This window comes from Echeneis naucrates, chromosome 6 (assembly GCF_900963305.1).
Source record: "Echeneis naucrates chromosome 6, fEcheNa1.1, whole genome shotgun sequence".
Taxonomy (NCBI): domain Eukaryota; kingdom Metazoa; phylum Chordata; class Actinopteri; order Carangiformes; family Echeneidae; genus Echeneis; species Echeneis naucrates.
The window spans coordinates 16,790,244-16,808,567 of NC_042516.1; the positions used below are offsets into that span (position 1 = coordinate 16,790,244).

Sequence of the window (18,324 nt, forward strand, 5' to 3'; positions counted from 1 at the left end):
TGATTTGGAAACTTTTCAAAACAAACTATGCGCTTGCAGTGTATTGATCTTTATACTGCTATTTATTAATGTACAATACTGTACAACTATTTTATATCCAACTGGGATTTGTATATAAAATTACCAATGTCAATAAAAGCTTTCAGCTTCCTTTCTTGTTCTTCTCAAGAGAAATGTCATAAAACTGTGACAATAATTCAATTATATATTTTATATTCATATATAAATCACACAATTTTTTACCTGTATCCAAAATAATTAGACTTCAATCGATTTTTCGAAGTCTGTTTGTTAAAATATTTAGAAATAGAATTGTAGTGAATGGTAAATTATGATATAGTATTTATATAATAGTAAACATATTTCTACGTATACATTACATTACATAAATAAATAAATAAATAAATAACAACAAAATGAAAACATACGAATTAATGAACTTCCGTTTTGCGGCGGAAGTAGCAGACGGAACCCGGAAGACGTTTTCAGCGTCGTTGCATCAGATGCAGGACAGCGGCTCGGACTCATGTGTCTCTGCCGTGTATGCTAACTAAAGCTGACGTCTCTCTCTGTCTCATTCAAAGGTACGTTCAACCTCGTGCAGACGTTTTCAGAAACAAACCGTGCGTTCAAAATATTATTGCTGTAAAACCGGTTTTAAAAGGCAGCTTCGAGCATTAAGACACATACAACTCACACAGTTAGTGCGAAACTTGACTTTTAGTTTCTCATTAGCTAAAGCTAAGTAGCTATTTTGGCAAGAGTTTCCTCTAGCCCTTGACAGGTGGCACATATCATCGCTTCAGAAAGAGAAACAGATAGCCAGCCAGTTAAGTTAGCCTTTGTGTGACGATCTAGTGTTTAGTTTGGCACGTTTAACCGGTTAACACACCCACCGCGAATTGTCTGAGCAGCAGGACAGTCAATCTTGTTTTCCCATGCTAATGAAACCAACGTAAATACATTAAAGTCAGAGCCAATTTATCATTAATAGTGTGTCCTTTTCTCCTCCAGGGATGGCCACCCTCTACGTGTCTCCTCACCCAGATGACTTCAGGAGCCTTTTGGCTCTCATAGCTTTAGAGTTTTGTCCGTCTTCTCGCCCCCGGACCGTCACTGAAGACCCACCTGCTTCTCTTAATGCTCGGTCCAGACCGACCCTGGTGCTGGGTGCTGGAGAAGGGGATGCTGTCCTGAGCGGGGCCAGTGCGGTGGCCTGGTACCTGGCCTCTCTGGGGAAGAGGGCAGGTACTGGTGCAAAACAAGAGAGTGAAGTGCGGCAGTGGATGAGCTTTGCAGAAAATGAACTCACTCCTGTGTCCTGTGCTGTGGTCTTCCCACTGCTGGGTGTCATGGGACTGGATAAAAAGGTGAGAGGAACGTAGATGCTTTCTTGGATATTGTGTTCTGTTTTAATCCTATTGCGATAACAGCTCGACTTGTGCTCAGCTCCAACACAGCTCTCGTACAGAGATGCTGCGTGTTCTCAAGGTTCTCAATCAGGCACTGGAGCCAAAAACCTTCTTGGTTGGAGAGAGCATCACCTTGGCTGATATGGCGGTAGCTGCGGCTGTTCTTCTACCTTTCAAATATGTAAATATACTATACAAAACCTTTTTCCATGTGGTTGCTGATTGTGCTTCTGTCTCATTTCCTAGTTTGAACCAATTGCAAGCCAGTCATAGTTTGTTACATTCTCATTATTCTTTTTTTGTTTTGTTTTTAGGCACTAGAACCATCGGACAGAAAGGTCTTAACCAACGTCACTCGGTGGTTCACAACCTGCGTTAATCAGCCACAGTTTCTAAAGGTTCTGGGAAAGATCACTCTGTGTGAGAAAATGGTGCCAGTTACACCAAAGACAAATGCTGTTACCGATACTAAAGCTTCTAATGGCACTCCTGCTGCTGACTCTTCTGGTGCCACAGCAAATGATCCTCCGAAAACAGAGGCCCAGCTAAAAAAGGAGGCTAAAAAGAGAGAAAAGCTGGAAAAGTTCCAGCAGAAGAAAGAAATGGAGGCAAAGAAAAAGACACAGCCGCCGACAGAGGTAAAAATATTGGACTTTACTTCTTGGACATTTGCAGCGGCTTGAATAGAATTATAGACTGATACTAGCTATATCAATAATTCACATGGGTTGGTCGTGTTGTTTTACTATTTCAGAAAAAGGCCAAACCTGAGAAGAAGGAGTTGGGAGTGATCACATATAATGTCCCCACTCCTGCTGGGGAGAAAAAAGGTTAGTGCAAGGAAACTGCTGTGTTTTTTTTTTTGTTTTGTTTTGTTTTTTTCCTGTGTAGACTGTGTAGACTGGAAAACTCAGCTAGAGCAAAAAGCTTTGCTAACAGAGCTGTGAGCAAATTTTTCCTGTAGACTGGCAACGTGAGCCAAGCAGACATGTATATGAATTGATCTACTATATTTTAATCACGATTAGCTTCTATTTATGGATAAAAACCATTCTGTTCTTCTCTGTCAGATGTCGTTAGTCCTCTCCCTGACTCCTACAGTCCTCAGTATGTGGAGGCTGCCTGGTATCCATGGTGGGAGAAGGAGGGATTTTTTAAGCCTGAGTACGGGGTAAGAAAGTCCTTGTCCTCACACTATATCAACACAGCATCATATTTTTAATAGACAATAACACAGTTCTCTCTCTGACCCTATTCTACAGAGGAAGAGCATTAGTGAGCAGAACCCTCGTGGCATATTCATGATGTGCATCCCTCCACCTAATGTGACTGGATCACTTCACCTGGGTCATGCTCTCACCAATGCCATTCAAGATTGTCTGACCAGATGGTAACAGACTTTTAATGAACCTGAAGAATTCGTAATCTTATTCATCAAGACTCCTTTGGTCACACATATTGAGGCCTAGATGCAGTGTTTTTGAATTGGTGGACTTTGTTCTAGGCACAGGATGCGAGGTGAGACCACCCTGTGGAATCCTGGCTGTGACCACGCAGGCATTGCCACCCAGGTGGTGGTGGAAAAGAAGCTGATGAGAGAAAGGGGCATGAGTCGCCACGACTTGGGCAGGGAAAACTTCATCCAGGAAGTCTGGAAGTGGAAAAACGAGTGAGTTGAGAAAAATGTGATACATCTAAATGGTGATAAATACAGGAATAAAAACTCCCTTGTCCTTTAAGGAAGGGAGATCGAATCTACCACCAGCTGAAGAAACTTGGCTCTTCTCTGGACTGGGACAGAGCCTGCTTCACCATGGACACTGTGAGTTTATTTTTTAAATCTTTGAATTAATAATAAGAGTTTCAAAGGTGTATTCTCATATTTGTACCACATTCTCTCTCAAGAAACTTTCCAATGCAGTCCAAGAGGCCTTTATCCGCATGCATGAAGAGGGCGTGATCTACAGGAGCAAGAGGCTGGTGAACTGGTCCTGCTCACTAAACTCTGCCATCTCTGACATCGAGGCAAGTTACTATTTGGATTAATATCAAGTTATTAGAGTAAGTTATTTTTCCTCTCCACTTCGTGCACAAAAAGTGTCACTTTACTCGTTCCTATTATTTTATTTTTAATTTCTGGCTCTTAAATAGGTATAATTCTTGATAATTTGGTATTCACAGCAAATGATATTAAATGTACAGAATAGCCACCTAACCCTGTCCTAAGGCTGAAATAAATAGACTCTAGCAGTTTTACAAATGCTGTCTACACTGTAGTCTCTTAATGAAATCCCCTGGTTGGCTTCTAGGTGGATAAGAGGGAACTCACTGGCAGGACTCTGTTGCCTGTACCTGGTTACAAAGACAAAGTTGAGTTTGGGGTCTTGGTGTCTTTTGCCTACAAGGTCGATGGATCAGGTGCGTGAGCTTGAAATGAAGATTTTTTTTTTTTTTTTTAACTTTTTTCCTTTTTTTTTTTTTTTTTTAAACAAAGACAATGTGTTCCACTTAACAAACATTGTCCCATTTCCTTGTCTGCTGCTCCCTAGATGAGGAGGTGATTGTTGCTACAACTCGTATTGAGACAATGCTGGGAGACACTGCTGTTGCTGTCCATCCTGCTGACCCCAGATATCAGCATCTGAAGGGAAAAATGGTGCTACATCCCTTCTGTGACCGCAAGATGCCAATCGTCTGTGATGACTTTGTGGACATAAACTTTGGAACAGGTAACTGCTGTCACAGGAGAGCACAAGCTGCATTTGTTCAGTTTTCTGCTAAGATTAAGTAATCATAACAGTTTGGCAGCTTTTCCTCATTATGTGTGTTGTCTTGTTTCTTCCTCTACCTCTCTGGTCTCACTGCACCATTTTCTGTTCAGGTGCTGTCAAAATCACCCCAGCACATGACCATAATGACTACGAGGTTGGAGAGAGACACAATCTGGCCTTCATCAACATCATGGATGAGAATGGCCTGCTCATTAATGTGCCGCCTCCCTTCCTGGTATAGTGTCTTAATATCACCCCCCCAGTGTGTAATTTCCACTGTGACACTGAAAGTCAGCTTCTTCATGGCTTGCTTGGTATAGCAGCTTTATTCGTTAGTTTCTCTCTTTCCAAAAAAAGATTTATTTTAATCTTTCTGTTCCTCAGGGGATGAAACGCTTCGAGGCCAGGAAGGCAGTGCTGCAGGCTCTCAAAGATAGAGGCCAGTTTAAAGAGATCAAAGATAACCCTATGGTTGTTCCAGTCTGCAGGTAAAGTTCATGTGTAAACTTCTTTTTTTTTTTTTTTTTTTGGCTGCAAGATATATATGTATATAATATATTCAGGAACATCTCTTAAGATGCATTTTGTATATCCTTCAGTCGATCCAAGGACATTGTGGAGCCACTTCTGAAGCCACAGTGGTATGTGAACTGCAGAGACATGGGCAAACAGGCTGCAGATGTCGTCAGAGAGGGACAGCTCAAAATCATTCCTGATCACCACCTCAAGACATGGTTCAGCTGGATGGACAACATCAGGTTTATTTTCAAATGCGTCTCTTCTGCTTAATATTTTTTTGCTAAAGTATGTGTGAGCAGTTAGGGTTAGGGTTTTTTGACACATGATACAGAGTTTTTCTGAGTCTCGCATTATAGGAAATATACCAATGCTGTGTTAATTCAATCTCATAGTTATTTGGCTGCAATTGAAGTATAAGTAAGTAAGAGAATATAAACACGTGTCCTCAAAATGCCTAGTAGTAGCTAATTCATAGTTTACCATCCCATAAAACAAAGAAAATGTACAAATCTTCAAATAATATTTGCCATTTTAGTTTAATTACAAATTAAAAATATGATGATTAATAATGATTGCTTTTTATGAATTCATTACCAAAATTATTGCAGATTAAATTTCAAATTAATCAACCACTTGTTTCAGCTCCAAACCACAGATTATTAAGATTTTATTAAGGGAGTAATGAGTCCTAATTCAGCTCATAATCATCCATCTTCCTCTCAGAGACTGGTGTATCTCTCGGCAGTTGTGGTGGGGTCACCGTATACCCGCCTACTTCATCACTGTCAACGATCCCTCTGTGAAACCAGGAGAGGTAAGATGATGTCTGTCCTTACTGTCAAGGCCTGAAGGGTTTCAGGTGAAAGATAAAAGATATTTTCGTTGCTATGCTGCATTTTTTTGGTTCATTCCTTCATTTATTTTCTCTCTGTGTATACTTTCCCTGCAGGACATGGACGGTCATTACTGGGTGAGTGGAAGATCGGAGGAAGAGGCCAGAGAAAAGGCAGCTCAACGCTTCAATGTGTCTGCTGATAAAGTTACCCTCAGACAGGGTAAGACTGGACAGTTTTTAATTTAGCAATCTCATCACCACAATTATTGCTGAAGTTATCTAATTGGTTTTTGTTATGCCAGTCCAACAGTTCACTCAATTTAATGATTTCTCCTCCATATTCATGCGGCTTAGATAACATTTGTTCCCATATTTCAGATGAGGATGTTCTGGACACTTGGTTCTCATCTGGCATTTTCCCCTTCTCTATCTTCGGATGGCCCAATGAGGTAAAATACTGAGGTCAAGCAACTTTCCACCAACATAAATGGTGTAGATATTATGATTATCTGCTGGCGTTAAACTGCAAGAGATGTAATAAAGATGTGACTGAATATCTCTAAGTGTTAATATGAGGAACAACTTTTTCTTATTCGTCTTCCCCTATGGGTCTCTATAGCACCATCATAAATACTGGCCATTGTGATCTTCCTTTAGACTCAGGACCTGAATGTATTCTATCCTGGCACCTTGCTGGAGACAGGCCACGACATCCTCTTCTTCTGGGTGGCTCGTATGGTGATGATGGGTCTCAAACTGACTGGCAAACTGCCCTTCAAAGAGGTGAGGCCACTCATATTTATTAAAACTGCAGTGTAACACAGCAGGTTATAACAGCGTTATTAACCAGATGGCTCCGTCATGGTGAGATAAATTTTATTTTAAACAGGTTTATCTGCATGCGGTGGTGAGGGATGCCCATGGAAGGAAGATGAGCAAATCTCTGGGCAACGTCATTGATCCTCTGGACGTCATTACTGGGATCTCCCTCGAGGTAAAACCTAATCACAATTTCCATGTTCAGATACATGCACACACCTTCCTGTCTCCCCTCTGAGTTTTTTTTTTTTTTTTACATGGTCACCACATGTTCATTGCTCCCCCGTGGGCCATATTCTTATGTAAGCTTTATTAAGCACCCTTTTCTGCTTTCAACATGCTTTTATTGAGACCATCAATCACTTCAGCAGGTTGGGGAGGCTGCTCAGCCAGACTATGTGACTCTGTCCTTTAGGGGGCACTAAAAGCCTTGTATTGAACTGTGCTTTGCACATAATATTTTCCCATAGCGGGTCCTTTACTGTTAAGACTTTGATAAACAGCTGAAAAGGGCTTCTTGTTCCTACGATGTGAAAGGAAAATTGTTCAACAGATTATTTTATCTTTAAGGTGTGAGATTTGTCTTTATTGGCCTGCCCTATAGGGTCTTCATGCCCAGTTGACTGACAGCAACTTGGATCCTTTGGAGGTGGAGAAGGCAAAGCAGGGCCAGAAGTCAGACTACCCAAATGGCATCCCAGAGTGTGGCACAGATGCACTCCGGTTTGCCCTGTGTGCCTACACTAGCCAAGGTGAACTTACTTGTCTTTTTGTGTTTCTTACTTCCCCCCTGTTGTGCCTACCTTGTTCGTTTCAACCTTGAATTCCTAAAATACATCAAAACATGGCATTAGGGTTCTATCAGTACAAGATCCGTTGTCAGAAAATCAAACTATTTTAATATATACAGAAATAATCACTTATTCATGCTGCTGTGGCACAGGTAGGGATATCAACCTGGATGTCAACCGCATCCTTGGGTACCGTCACTTCTGTAACAAACTGTGGAATGCTGTGAAGTTTGCCATGAAGACTCTGGGCGACAACTTTGTACCATCAGAGAAAGCCCAGGTGAGAATGAACACAGACTGCACAATAATTATTTATAGTTGTCCAGTGGCAGACATATCATATTTTGGACCAAACGAATGCTTTTTGAAACTGTTCTTTTACTAGAATTGTTTGTAGGGGGGTGAAGGGGGCTCATGGTTTGCTGTTTAATGACTTACCCATTGACAGCGGGAAGATGCTCAGCACAGTCGTTATGATGAGCAGTTCTAACCCTTTCCTCTTGTTACGGTCATGGTTTCATCCTCACAGTTGTGTGGAGATGAGAGTGTGTCAGACAGGTGGATTCTCTCTAGACTGAGTGCTGCTGTTGCTCTCTGTGATGCTGGCTTTAAAGCCTACGACTTCCCAGCTATCACCACGGCCATCTACAACTTCTGGCTGTATGAACTCTGTGATATCTACCTGGTAAGAAGTGTGGAGAGCTCCATCAACAGAAGTGAAGGCATATTGCGAGTGTGACCATAGCAAATTAAATTACTTTTCCCTCTTGTCTACTCTCCCCCTCTGCTTGTTCTCCAGGAAAGTGTGAAACCGGTGTTCAGTAAAGCAGAAGAAGGCAGCGCCAGTCAGAGACCGGCGCTGGTGTGCAGACAGACTCTTTACACCTGTCTAGAGGTCGGTCTCCGCCTCCTGTCTCCCCTGATGCCCTTTGTCACTGAGGAGCTCTACCAGAGGTTACCGAGAAGACGACCTCAGAGCGACCCCCCCCAGCATCAGTGTCACATCCTACCCTGATGCTGCAGAGGTGAGTTAAGGAGAGGGAAGAAGGAGGTGATATGATCGATCACCAGGTGAAAACGTCATTTGTTTTTAATAAAAATTCCTGAAGAAGATTTTCAGGTGCTGCTTTCCTTTAGTTTTGGTGAGCAATTCCTGTTATGTGATTCTCTGCAGTTCTGCTGGCACAGCGAGGAGATCGACCGTGACATGGAGTTCATAATGACTGTGGTCAAGACGATCCGCTCACTCAGGGCAGACTACAACCTGACCAAGACCCGAGCTGATTGTAAGTTGCATACAAAAACAAAATAAGTAACTCCAAATTAATTTTGTTTCAGGGTCAATTACATGACTCTAGGTCTTTTGTTATGTATTTTTTATTTACTAAAGTCTTGTTAATAAGCTAATTTTGTGGTTACATTATAATTACATGCAGTGTAGTTGTATTTGTCCATTTTCGCTGCTTTAATGTAAATGACAGTTTGAGGGATACAAACATACTGTGTAGTTGGGTTTTGTTTTGTTTTACGTGTAAATGCTGGACTTTCATTTTGTTATTTTTAGTTCCTGCCACATTTACATATTCACCCTAATACCTTTAGTGGCCAAAAGATTGAGAATGACAGGCAGGTTGATTCATGGCTCACCTGAATAAAGATGGAACCATTTCTTTCCTGTTAACACAAATGATTTCACTAGGACAGAGTATTGAACCTTTACTGACTTTGACTTTTCACAGGCTACCTCCAGTGCATAGACTCTGCAACTGTGTCCCTGGTGCAGAAGTACAGTCTGCAGATCCAGACCTTGTCGTATTCTCAGGCTATCATCCCTCTGACAGCCAACCAGCCTGTCCCAGAAGGCTGTGCTGTGGCTATTGCCTCTGACAGATGTACTGTCAACCTTATGCTCAAGGTGAGGGTCTTTAGTATTCCCATTTGTTTGGTCTGGCCCATCCCTAATGTGGGAAACGGAAAAACATTTTGTTTTGGCATACTGAGACTCACAGGATAACTTGTGCTCATGGTTCCACATTAGTTAATGTAATTGTTATAAAACTACTTTGTAATCAGCATTGATAGAATATATCTGATACCATTAGACTAGGTCTGCTCCACTTTAACCTGATTGTAGTCTGTTGCCAACCTGATATAACAAGATCATTTTCAACTCTTGTATTCAGCTTCACTTCACCTTTTGTTTCCCCACAGGGCCTCATTGATGTGGAGAAGGAAGTAGCCAAGCTGATGACAAAGAAAGGTGACTTGGAGAAACAGATGGAAAAACTGAGAGAAAAAATGGCAAAGAATGATTACAAAGAGAAGGTGCCAGTGAAGGTGCAGGAGCAGGATGCTGAAAAGGTAGGGAAAATAAATTAACTTTCAGCAAATCTCTGGGTGTAAGACAATGTGAATCCTGATAAATAATGACTTCCTTTTCTCTGCAGCTACGGCAGAGTCAGACTGAACTCGAGAAAGTGAAAGAAGCAATGGAAAACTTCAGGAAAATGATCTAATGTCCTCCTTTAGAATTATGTAAATCAAGATTTCCACTTTTTTCATGACAGTCTTAAATTTTCATATTCATTCAGCAAATGGATCATAATACAAAATAATTCAATAAAGTTGTCTTCAGTAGCGTATTGTTGTGGAGCTATTTATTAATGAGGAGTTTGAAACCTTATATAAAGTAGTCAACAAATGAATTCAGTCCCTTATGTCAAACATTTTATTCTACATTTTTAATAGAATATTTAAGATCATTATCTTAGAATACAGATTTGCTCAGAGATGAATGAAAACCCTGAAAGTTTCAACACTTTGGCTGTATTTTCAATGATTGAACCAACATTAATTTATATTAAATTGTATTATTGTACTTTTACTTGCACATGTTTCCTTGTAAATACAGCCAAGGAAGAAACAATGTAGGGAGATAGATGGCTTGTGCATTCATTTAAAATGCATCCTTTTTTTGTTTTTTATCTTTTTTAAAAGGGGACTAGCACTGAAAAATAACTAAAGACCAACCTGGGAAAAACAAAAAGTATAACATGGTTTTGGCTGTGGAGAGGGTAGCGCTCGTGAACTGAAACTTTCAGGATGCCACCACAACAGCACTATGAATGACAACAAATCTGTCTTGGGGGAGACCTAACAACAACAAAAATACATTCACACCATGCCAGGAACATCCTCTGACCGCAGGCCATCCAATACTCTGCTGCTCATTTTCTCCCATCCATCCATCCACTTTCTCTACAGTCTCCAGGGTGAGTGGAACTCGGAGGCGGGCAGAGGAGTGCAGTGTGTGGTTTCAAAGTTCCGCATGTACTTTCGTGCCTTGGAGAGAGAAAAAGACAGCGGGGATGGAGGAGGAATGGAGAATGAGAGGTGTGGGAGGGCAGTGAACAAAAAGTGCAGAACTTGATTATATTAGGCCCAGTCTGTCTGGCGCAGTGCCTTACAAATCCTTCCCACCTCTTAAGGGTTTACATGGCAGGTGAATAAAGCCTAATTCAAAAGACATTACCAAGAGAGGAAAAGCATAGCATTAGCTATAATTGATGGCACTCCTCTTGTTTGATGTTAAATGACTTCAATAAGCTGACTGTGGTGAAATATATTACACCAGTCAACCTAAGAGCACAGGTGAGCTCGTTACTATGACGACAAGAAACGTGTTCCTCAGCGGGAATGATCTCTGCAAGTGCATGTGATTTTTTTTTTTTTTTTTTTTTTATGCCGGCATGAGAGAAGGAAGAAGCTGAAACTAAAATCCTTAGCAAAAAAAAAAAGAAGTTACAAGGAAAAGGGGAAATTAAAGCTTCGTTTGGGTGAAGGGAAGCGCAAGAATATAATAAAACCTGGACAAGCCAAAACTAAGTGCGTGTTTACCAAAAGGGTTTCCTTACCAAGAAAAGAGCCAGCTGTCGCCGTCCGTCTAGAGTCATATCCTCACCTGGTAACATAAGGAGCGTGTCAGCTCGCACACGAGCACGAGGTGATTATGTGGCGCTTTGAGAGCAGTGCTGTGTGCAGATTTATTTGCTTAGTAAATGTAAAAAGAGTCGAGACCTACCGACACTCCATGGAAACACAACGTCTCTGTCAGCCTGATACGACCGCAGCACAGACACACACCAGTCATCGTCCACTTCATAGCCACTGTACACAGACGCTGCGGGGCAAAAGCGAGCTGTCTTCACACACAACTCTCAATTCATGTATTTAATCTTTTCATGGAGGGAACATATGGGCACAACTACCGTCTTCTAGGTGATTGGAGGCCCCTAACCATTCTCTGACAGCTCTGAGCCCTTCATCTGTCATTATTTTGGGGTACCTGCGTAAAGGGGGGGAAAAAAAAAACAAAAAAACATTCAAATTATTCTGTCTTATTCAAAACAGAGCACAAAGAAGTGAGATGTGAATAAGGGTTGGTATTGAGACAGACCTGAATTGCAGCAGTTTGAGGAGGAGGTTGTTGCCTCTGTTGGACATGACGTCCTCTGGACCCCTGTAATACAGTTTACAAAACATGTGAGATATCTTAACTATCAGCATAATGGGAGTTAATGGGGTTTCACTTGTGATGCACAGTGAAGTGAAAAATTACACAGATCCCCCCCCCACCCAAAAAAAAAGAAAGATAAAGATCTGGGAATAATGTTCAGAGGCCCTGCTGTGAAGTGTTTTTATTGAAAGAGCTAACAATACAGACGTGAAGGATGTAAAATATTTCAAGTCACTTTTCTGAAAAATCTGTCATTTAGAATTTACATAAAAAAAGATTCACTTTATTGAAACATGTTTTCCCCCTGTGGTTTATCATTTTATCAAAGTTTCACACCATCAATTGCGCTTGTTTCTTAGGTGGTTGAATGAACATGTAGAGAAAAAAAACAACAAAAAATTCATGCAATTCAATGTGATAGGTGAAACATTTAGTTATTGAGATGAAAAGGAAATTAAACTTCTGCATACATTACACAGGTTGGTCTAAAGGAAATCAAACACGATGCTTCTGTTTATACTGAGAAATGATTTTTTGAGGGACTGTGAGGACTTACGCTGTAGTGATGATCTCATCTCTGGTTCTTCGGATCAGCAGAACTGGTCCCTGGTATCTGGAGGAGGAAAAGGACCGTTAATCATCATCCTCGCCACTGTGAGCTATGCCAAAAATGAAAAAAATAAAAAAGACCATTTGTACTTATTGCACTTTATGATGCAGCTATTTTTGTGATCGGGTTCACTACAAACAAAACTGGCCCACTCACTTGAGAAGCTGCTCTGCATTGTTGAGGTTCATGTACTGCCTAACTGTGTGCTGTACCAAAGGTCCTGAGGTAGAAGAGACATTGAATTGTTGAAACAAAACCACCTGGTGTGAAAATGATGAAAACAGTATTGACTTAGAGGTCTAGAACTCACTCCAACTGTCAGGCATGACTTTGAGGGCAAGAGGCAGGAGGTCATCAAAGGAGGCGTCCAACACCACTGCTTGGATCTCTGGGTAGGACATTACTGCCCAACTGGCTGAGAAAGGCAATGAGGAGAGAGAAGGACAGACGAAGAAGAGTAAGAACAGGCAGCATCAGAACTAAATGACACGATTCGCATTTGCAGCATTAAAATGTGCTGATTATGAATTGTTCTTGTGTACCAGTGAATCCTCCTATGGACCAGGCATATACAACAATGTCGCTGAGCTGGAAGCCCAGTTCATGGATTGCAAATTGGATCACTACATCCATGGCATTGGCTTCATTCTGGGGGAATGGTACTCCCTGGCAGAAAGAAACAATATTCATATGTTGTGTAAATAAACACCCATTAAACCATTTACTACCAAAGAGTCACAAACTTTAATTCCATTCTGCTGATGTTAACAGCTATGGGAGTGTCCTTTCCCTCTTGTGCAATACAGCCCAACTGAAACCAGACTTTCAACATTATGTTGTTTATCAGTGCAGTGTGTGTTTCGACTAAGAAAGACATCTGTGTATATAACACTACTCACTGTACTTCCTCCAAAGCCAGGGTGGTTCCAGCCCAACACTGAGTAGCCTCCTACATTGTACATCGACAAAAGTTTTGCTTATAATTTAAATACTGCTATTTCAGACCAACTAAAATTCAGTGCCATTTCGCAAAAAGTAGAATTTTAACATCTCTTGACTATTGTGAAGTAGTGAATTCCTCACCTTCCAGTGGTGTGTTCATGCAGCCCACCTCATAAAAGCCTGCATTCCCCTCACAGCAGATGACCTGTGGCAAAATTCATTAATTTCAAAAATATAACGTGACAGATGTGACAGGGGTTCTGTTGGACCCTGCAGCAAGTCAAGTCACCGAAACAACAAATTACTGCAGACATTTACCAGAGTCTGGCCGTTCTGCCCACTGTCTCTCCTTCGATCCACAAACATTGTGTCAATCTCATTACCATCACAGGCCACAAGCTTGTTCCTTTGGCCGTCAAACTGACAGGAAATTGGAACGAGAATGATGATTGCAATTAATTGAAAGGAGTATTGACAGACAGCAAGTCAGAGGGTCTGTGTTATTTATATTTTTACCTCTTCTATTAACCTCGCCTGCCCTTGCTGGAGCATCGGTCTCATGGCTTTCTGCAGTAAACCTACGGAGCCAGGGTACAGCATCCTCCTCCCAAATGAGTGAGCAATAAGAAAACTAGAGAGGAAGAAACCCAAGATAATAAGGCAGGGCAGCAACAGAGCAAATTCCTGAGATGAGACGATAAGGGTGAAATGAGATGCAAACATATTATAACCCTGAATCTATCATCTTATTATGACACTAATAACAAATCTGCAGTGTCGTCCTGCAGTCACTCAGAGCCTGCACTCCTTTTTCACAGAGGATAAACAGCAGTTACCTGATGATGTGGCATGGTACAGTGCGCACAGAATTGAGGACACTGTCTGCTGCTCCTCGTAATCTGGGCTCTGGTTTGAGCAGAGAAACACCAGCCTTGGAGAGTTTTCTGTCAGGCAGAAGTCAGAAGCTTACAATGAAACAGATGAGCCACGAAAAATTGACATTCAGTGGATTTATTCTGTCTACTTCACACTGGAGTGAACGCACATCCTTGTGTGGGTATACAATTGCAATGAACATGCAGCAATGAAAACGGGAACAAAAACTTACGGATTGCTGACTTTAGTCCAGCTGAAATCTGAAGGCCAGTGTGAGAAATCAAAGTCATAGCACCTCAGTTTTTTCTTTAAGGAAAGCACAAAAAGATAGTTGTTAAATTAATACAAACAGAAAATTAGCCTTAGTACTTGCTTGATGTGGTATGATCTAACCTTGTTTGCAGGTGTATGAGTCTTCTTGGTTTCTTCAAGAACAGAGATGAACTGAACATACTCAGAGTTCTTCCATCTTCCCCATCCTGGTGGGGAAAGGAAAGAAATAATGGAGGTGGGACAAAGACACAAAAGATACACATATATATTGGGGGGGGGGGGGGGTGTGATAACATAATGATGAATCATTGATGAAGAATTAGTTATAGCCTTTTGTTAGCTGAAATCTATAACCTCACCTCTTAGACAGGCCACTCCCAGAAGACACACCAGCACAGTTCCCACATATTGACTCACTGGAACCAACTTAGTACTGCAGATGTAACCTAAAAATATACAAAGCAACAGTAACACAGATATTCACATACACATCCCCCAACCGCCCTGCCAGGCTGGAGCCTCATTAATCGGCATGAATACAAAGATTGACACTACTACTACTACAACCATGTGCATAGATCATAGATCTATATCAGAAGTGCAATTACACATTACAGAGTAGAAAACAACTCCAAGTCATTCATTTCTATTGATGTGCAGTCTGACTGAGGGGAAAAAAAAAAACAAACAAAAAAAACCACTTGATTAATTTTATATTAATCTCACTTATTGGACATCAGCAATTCCCAGTACAGCTTTGTCTTCCATAATCCACATTATTATTCAATGAATATTATACTTCATGTTTTAACATGTATCGCTGGCAGAGAAGATTACTACTGAAACCTGTAAAACCTTCATGTTGCTTTATGCACCGCGAGAAAAAAATGACTTCCGTGTTTTTTGTAATTTCCTTTTCTACCAAAGGAGTAATAGTAGGAAATTAGGTTGATGTTTTTATCATATTTTGCAAATATGTTTTCCATTGTGCAATAGTATAAAATATCTGGGATTCAAAGCTATTGTCTGACATTCATCATTCAACATGGTAGGAAAAATATTCTTTATCCATGCCAAGCAAAAACATTTTCATTCCAGCTTACCTTAAATATTTGACTATAGAATTTACACATCAAAATGTCAGATCACAATATTACTGTGTATAGTAAGTCATGTGTTAAAGTCAGTGTATAACATCGCCCAGCTTTTTTTGAGATGTTGTTCTCTCTTTGTACAACCATGTCTGGCATGATTTGGACCCACAGCTCTTGTGATTAAATGCCTAAACTAAGGTTTATTACTTATCATTTTCAAAATTTTGATGGGTAGTTGGAGTGAAACTGCCAAATGAAATTCTATTTAATGTGAAGTGAAAAAAAAAATTATACATAAGTCCCAACTAAATTCATCATGAGTCAGCAAATAAATGATAAAAAATAATGTAGTGGCAGGGGACAATTCCCCAGAGACCAACATGATGTTTTCTGATGCCTCCTTTTATCTGATTTAGTCCAAATGTGAAGCATATTCAGCTAAAAAAGCCACAAAATAGAAAAAAAAAATAGAAATAGAAGCAAAATGAAGGAGTCAGTGAATGCTTGCTAGTATTTCTTGGTTGTTTCAGCTTCGGTCATCATTCACCAGCCATCATCAATAATTTAGAAATGACATGGGAACAAACATAATTTATACAACTTACCTTTCCTGTACAAGTACCAGAGGAAAAGAGGAGAGCTGTAGTACGACAGAGACCACAATGCTGAAGCCTGGAGGGGGGAAATATACACACATTTTTTTGACAGAGCTTATTTTTATCCAAATTATTCACTATCTATATATAGAGATACTAACCCAGCCAAGGACGCTGTCAGTGTGTTTCTCCAGACTACTGGGTTGGTAGTTCCATCCCTGAGAAGACATAGAAATTGTTCCAGTCATTATCATAATTCTGGCAAGTTCACCTGAAGGATGAACTCCTTGAGATGAACCATCTTGTTTATAAAATGGTCCTCAACAACAAACGCAACATTACAATTGCTATAAAACACACACAGACAGAAGTTCTTCCAGGCCCCACTCCTCCCACACTCTCACGCTGATTTATTTCACATTTCACAAAAAGAAAAGTTTGTGTATATATATATATATATATATATATATATATATATATGAGATGGTATATAACATTTATATGAATTTGTTTTTCTGTCAGTAAAATATAATTCATATATCAACACTTAACAACACTTAAAATGCCCACAATTGGTGTCTGTACCAAACATCTGCAAACATCTGGAAACCCAACCCTACAGAATACAGAAAAAACACATGTTGGGTTGTGGGGGCGGTGATGTTTAAGGGATTGGCTGGTTTAAGCTTTCTATGGTGCCTCGTCTTCAAACTCTCAGACTCTCAGATTCTGTCGAGGTGAACTGCCTCAGATGGTGGACAGATTTGACGTGCTCCCGCTGCTGTTCCTCTCTGGTACATTTGGCAGCATGCTGATACCTAAAGTTTATCTGATCTTGTCTAGCTGAACTTGATCCATGCCAGTTACTCTATTCTCTCTGATCACCTATTCTGTGTGCTTTATCATGACTTGTGGAATCTTGTTCAGTAGCATCTGTATTGTTTTCAGAGGTAAACATCTTGAATCTTGAGCCTATTACTGCGAATCTGTGGTGACCTCATGACATGCCAATGTAGTCTATTGTGCTCTGCTCTTTTTGCTCAGCTTGGATGCAATGTACTGATGGCAGCGCCCTGTGATTAATGTCAGTCAGTGCCAGATCCAGTAAAGAATTTATAATGAAATATTAAAAACGTGTGTAAAAACAAGATCACTGTTATTAAACTTTTTAGCATTATATCGATGATGAATTGTTGTCCAGCTCTTGTAATGGAATCAGAAAAACGAGCATGTTGACTGAAGAAGAGCTAAAATAGACGTCTTGAGGAGTGAGTGTGTCCAATCAGAGGGAACTAGAAGTTGATATCTGTGTCGCCCAATTTCTTAGGGGATACAAAAATCCAAATAGGAAAGGATATTCACTATGTCATCTGTTGTGTCTAGTACATACTGGCCTGATATGTCAGGACACACAAGGATTTTGGTGACTCTGCATAAAAAAACAACTATTAGATCCATTAAATACAACGACTTAGGGTACGATAGTGGAGAGGAAATGCAATAGATTATGTCCAGGCTGAGGAATCAGTAATAATCCTACCTTGGTTCATGGCTGGCAGGTTCAAAGGAGATGGGTGGCTTGCAGAGAACAGCTGAGTCTCCTGCTGTCCTTTCTCTACGCTCAGGTCTGATTCTGTCATTCTCTGAGCGCAGTTGCTAAAGTTAGCCTAGCTTGCAGCACTAAGCTCTGGTTGTTTAACAAGAAAGGGGAATAGATCTTCCAATGACGTGCCTAATATTCAAGGTAACACGTATGCTTCTTCCTCTCATTCGCTTTCTGCCCAGCGGCTCTCTTTTGCCAAAGTTTCCTCTCACCTGAGATCAGCTATTGCTAGCATAATCGGTTAATGTCATTGATGAACATGGTTGATAAAGCTAAAGTTAGCCTCCTATTTCGACTACGTTGGAAACATAGTGGAATTACGCATTGAAAGACGATCATTTTTATTTAAACATGTACTTTAATTCATTGGGTGACTCTCACAGCAGCTGTGACTGGGGGGGGGGGGGGGTTCAACACCTGACACTTCCGGGCCGCAGCCGCGACCGCTCGTTGCTATGGCAGTAAACACGGCTCAGTTTCCGTGTTTCTTCAGGGAAACATCTTAAAAACGAGCGCAGGACTATAAATGCTCCTACCTTTCTTCCCGCCCTGCTGTCGGGACGAGACTGGTCCGGGGAGCGGTGAATTCGCTGCAGATGCGGCCCAAACACACAGCGGTACCACATCCAGCCTGCCATTCTTCCACTACGACGACTACGGAAGCCTG

At 40.9% G+C, this 18,324-nt stretch overlaps 2 protein-coding genes across 2 annotated transcripts; one reads left to right on the forward strand and one right to left on the reverse strand.

Moving 5' to 3' along the window:
• Positions 1-462: 462 nt before the first annotated feature.
• On the forward strand, positions 463-9,789 carry vars1 (valyl-tRNA synthetase 1). The gene is given in 29 exon segments (XM_029503925.1): positions 463-584; positions 1,015-1,370; positions 1,450-1,593; positions 1,727-2,050; positions 2,167-2,242; positions 2,483-2,583; positions 2,675-2,802; positions 2,917-3,081; positions 3,153-3,234; positions 3,318-3,437; positions 3,722-3,830; positions 3,962-4,141; positions 4,294-4,418; positions 4,568-4,671; positions 4,783-4,941; positions 5,426-5,516; positions 5,652-5,757; positions 5,916-5,986; positions 6,195-6,320; positions 6,427-6,531; positions 6,961-7,108; positions 7,300-7,427; positions 7,677-7,832; positions 7,947-8,120; positions 8,122-8,172; positions 8,322-8,433; positions 8,887-9,062; positions 9,359-9,508; positions 9,595-9,789. Coding segments are annotated over 28 exon segments (3,834 nt in total). The 5' UTR covers positions 463-584; positions 1,015-1,016; the 3' UTR covers positions 9,664-9,789.
• Positions 9,779-18,306, reverse strand: abhd16a (abhydrolase domain containing 16A, phospholipase). Its single transcript, XM_029504024.1, has 20 exons — positions 18,194-18,306; positions 16,216-16,272; positions 16,064-16,130; positions 14,724-14,810; positions 14,485-14,570; positions 14,324-14,397; positions 14,052-14,159; positions 13,732-13,846; positions 13,534-13,635; positions 13,357-13,420; positions 13,173-13,222; positions 12,816-12,939; positions 12,584-12,688; positions 12,430-12,493; positions 12,220-12,276; positions 11,604-11,666; positions 11,416-11,492; positions 11,229-11,327; positions 11,062-11,108; positions 9,779-10,489 (listed from the first exon to the last, which is right to left on the reverse strand). Exons 1-20 carry the CDS (start codon positions 18,293-18,295, stop codon positions 10,406-10,408), a joined length of 1,632 nt encoding a protein of 543 aa, XP_029359884.1. The 5' UTR covers positions 18,296-18,306; the 3' UTR covers positions 9,779-10,405.
• Positions 18,307-18,324: the final 18 nt, after the last annotated feature.

Excerpts from the sequence above, each read along its gene's own strand:
- abhd16a (XM_029504024.1), bottom strand. The coding sequence starts at position 18,295 with ATGGCAGGCTGGATGTGGTACCGCTGTGTGTTTGGGCCGCATCTGCAG. Across the intron at positions 13,636-13,731 it reads AGGCGAGGTTAATAGAAGAG|TTTGACGGCCAAAGGAACAA; the intron begins GTAAAAATATAA and ends ATTTCCTGTCAG. Across the intron at positions 10,490-11,061 it reads GACAGCTGGCTCTTTTCTTG|GCACGAAAGTACATGCGGAA; the intron begins GTAAGGAAACCC and ends TCTCTCTCCAAG.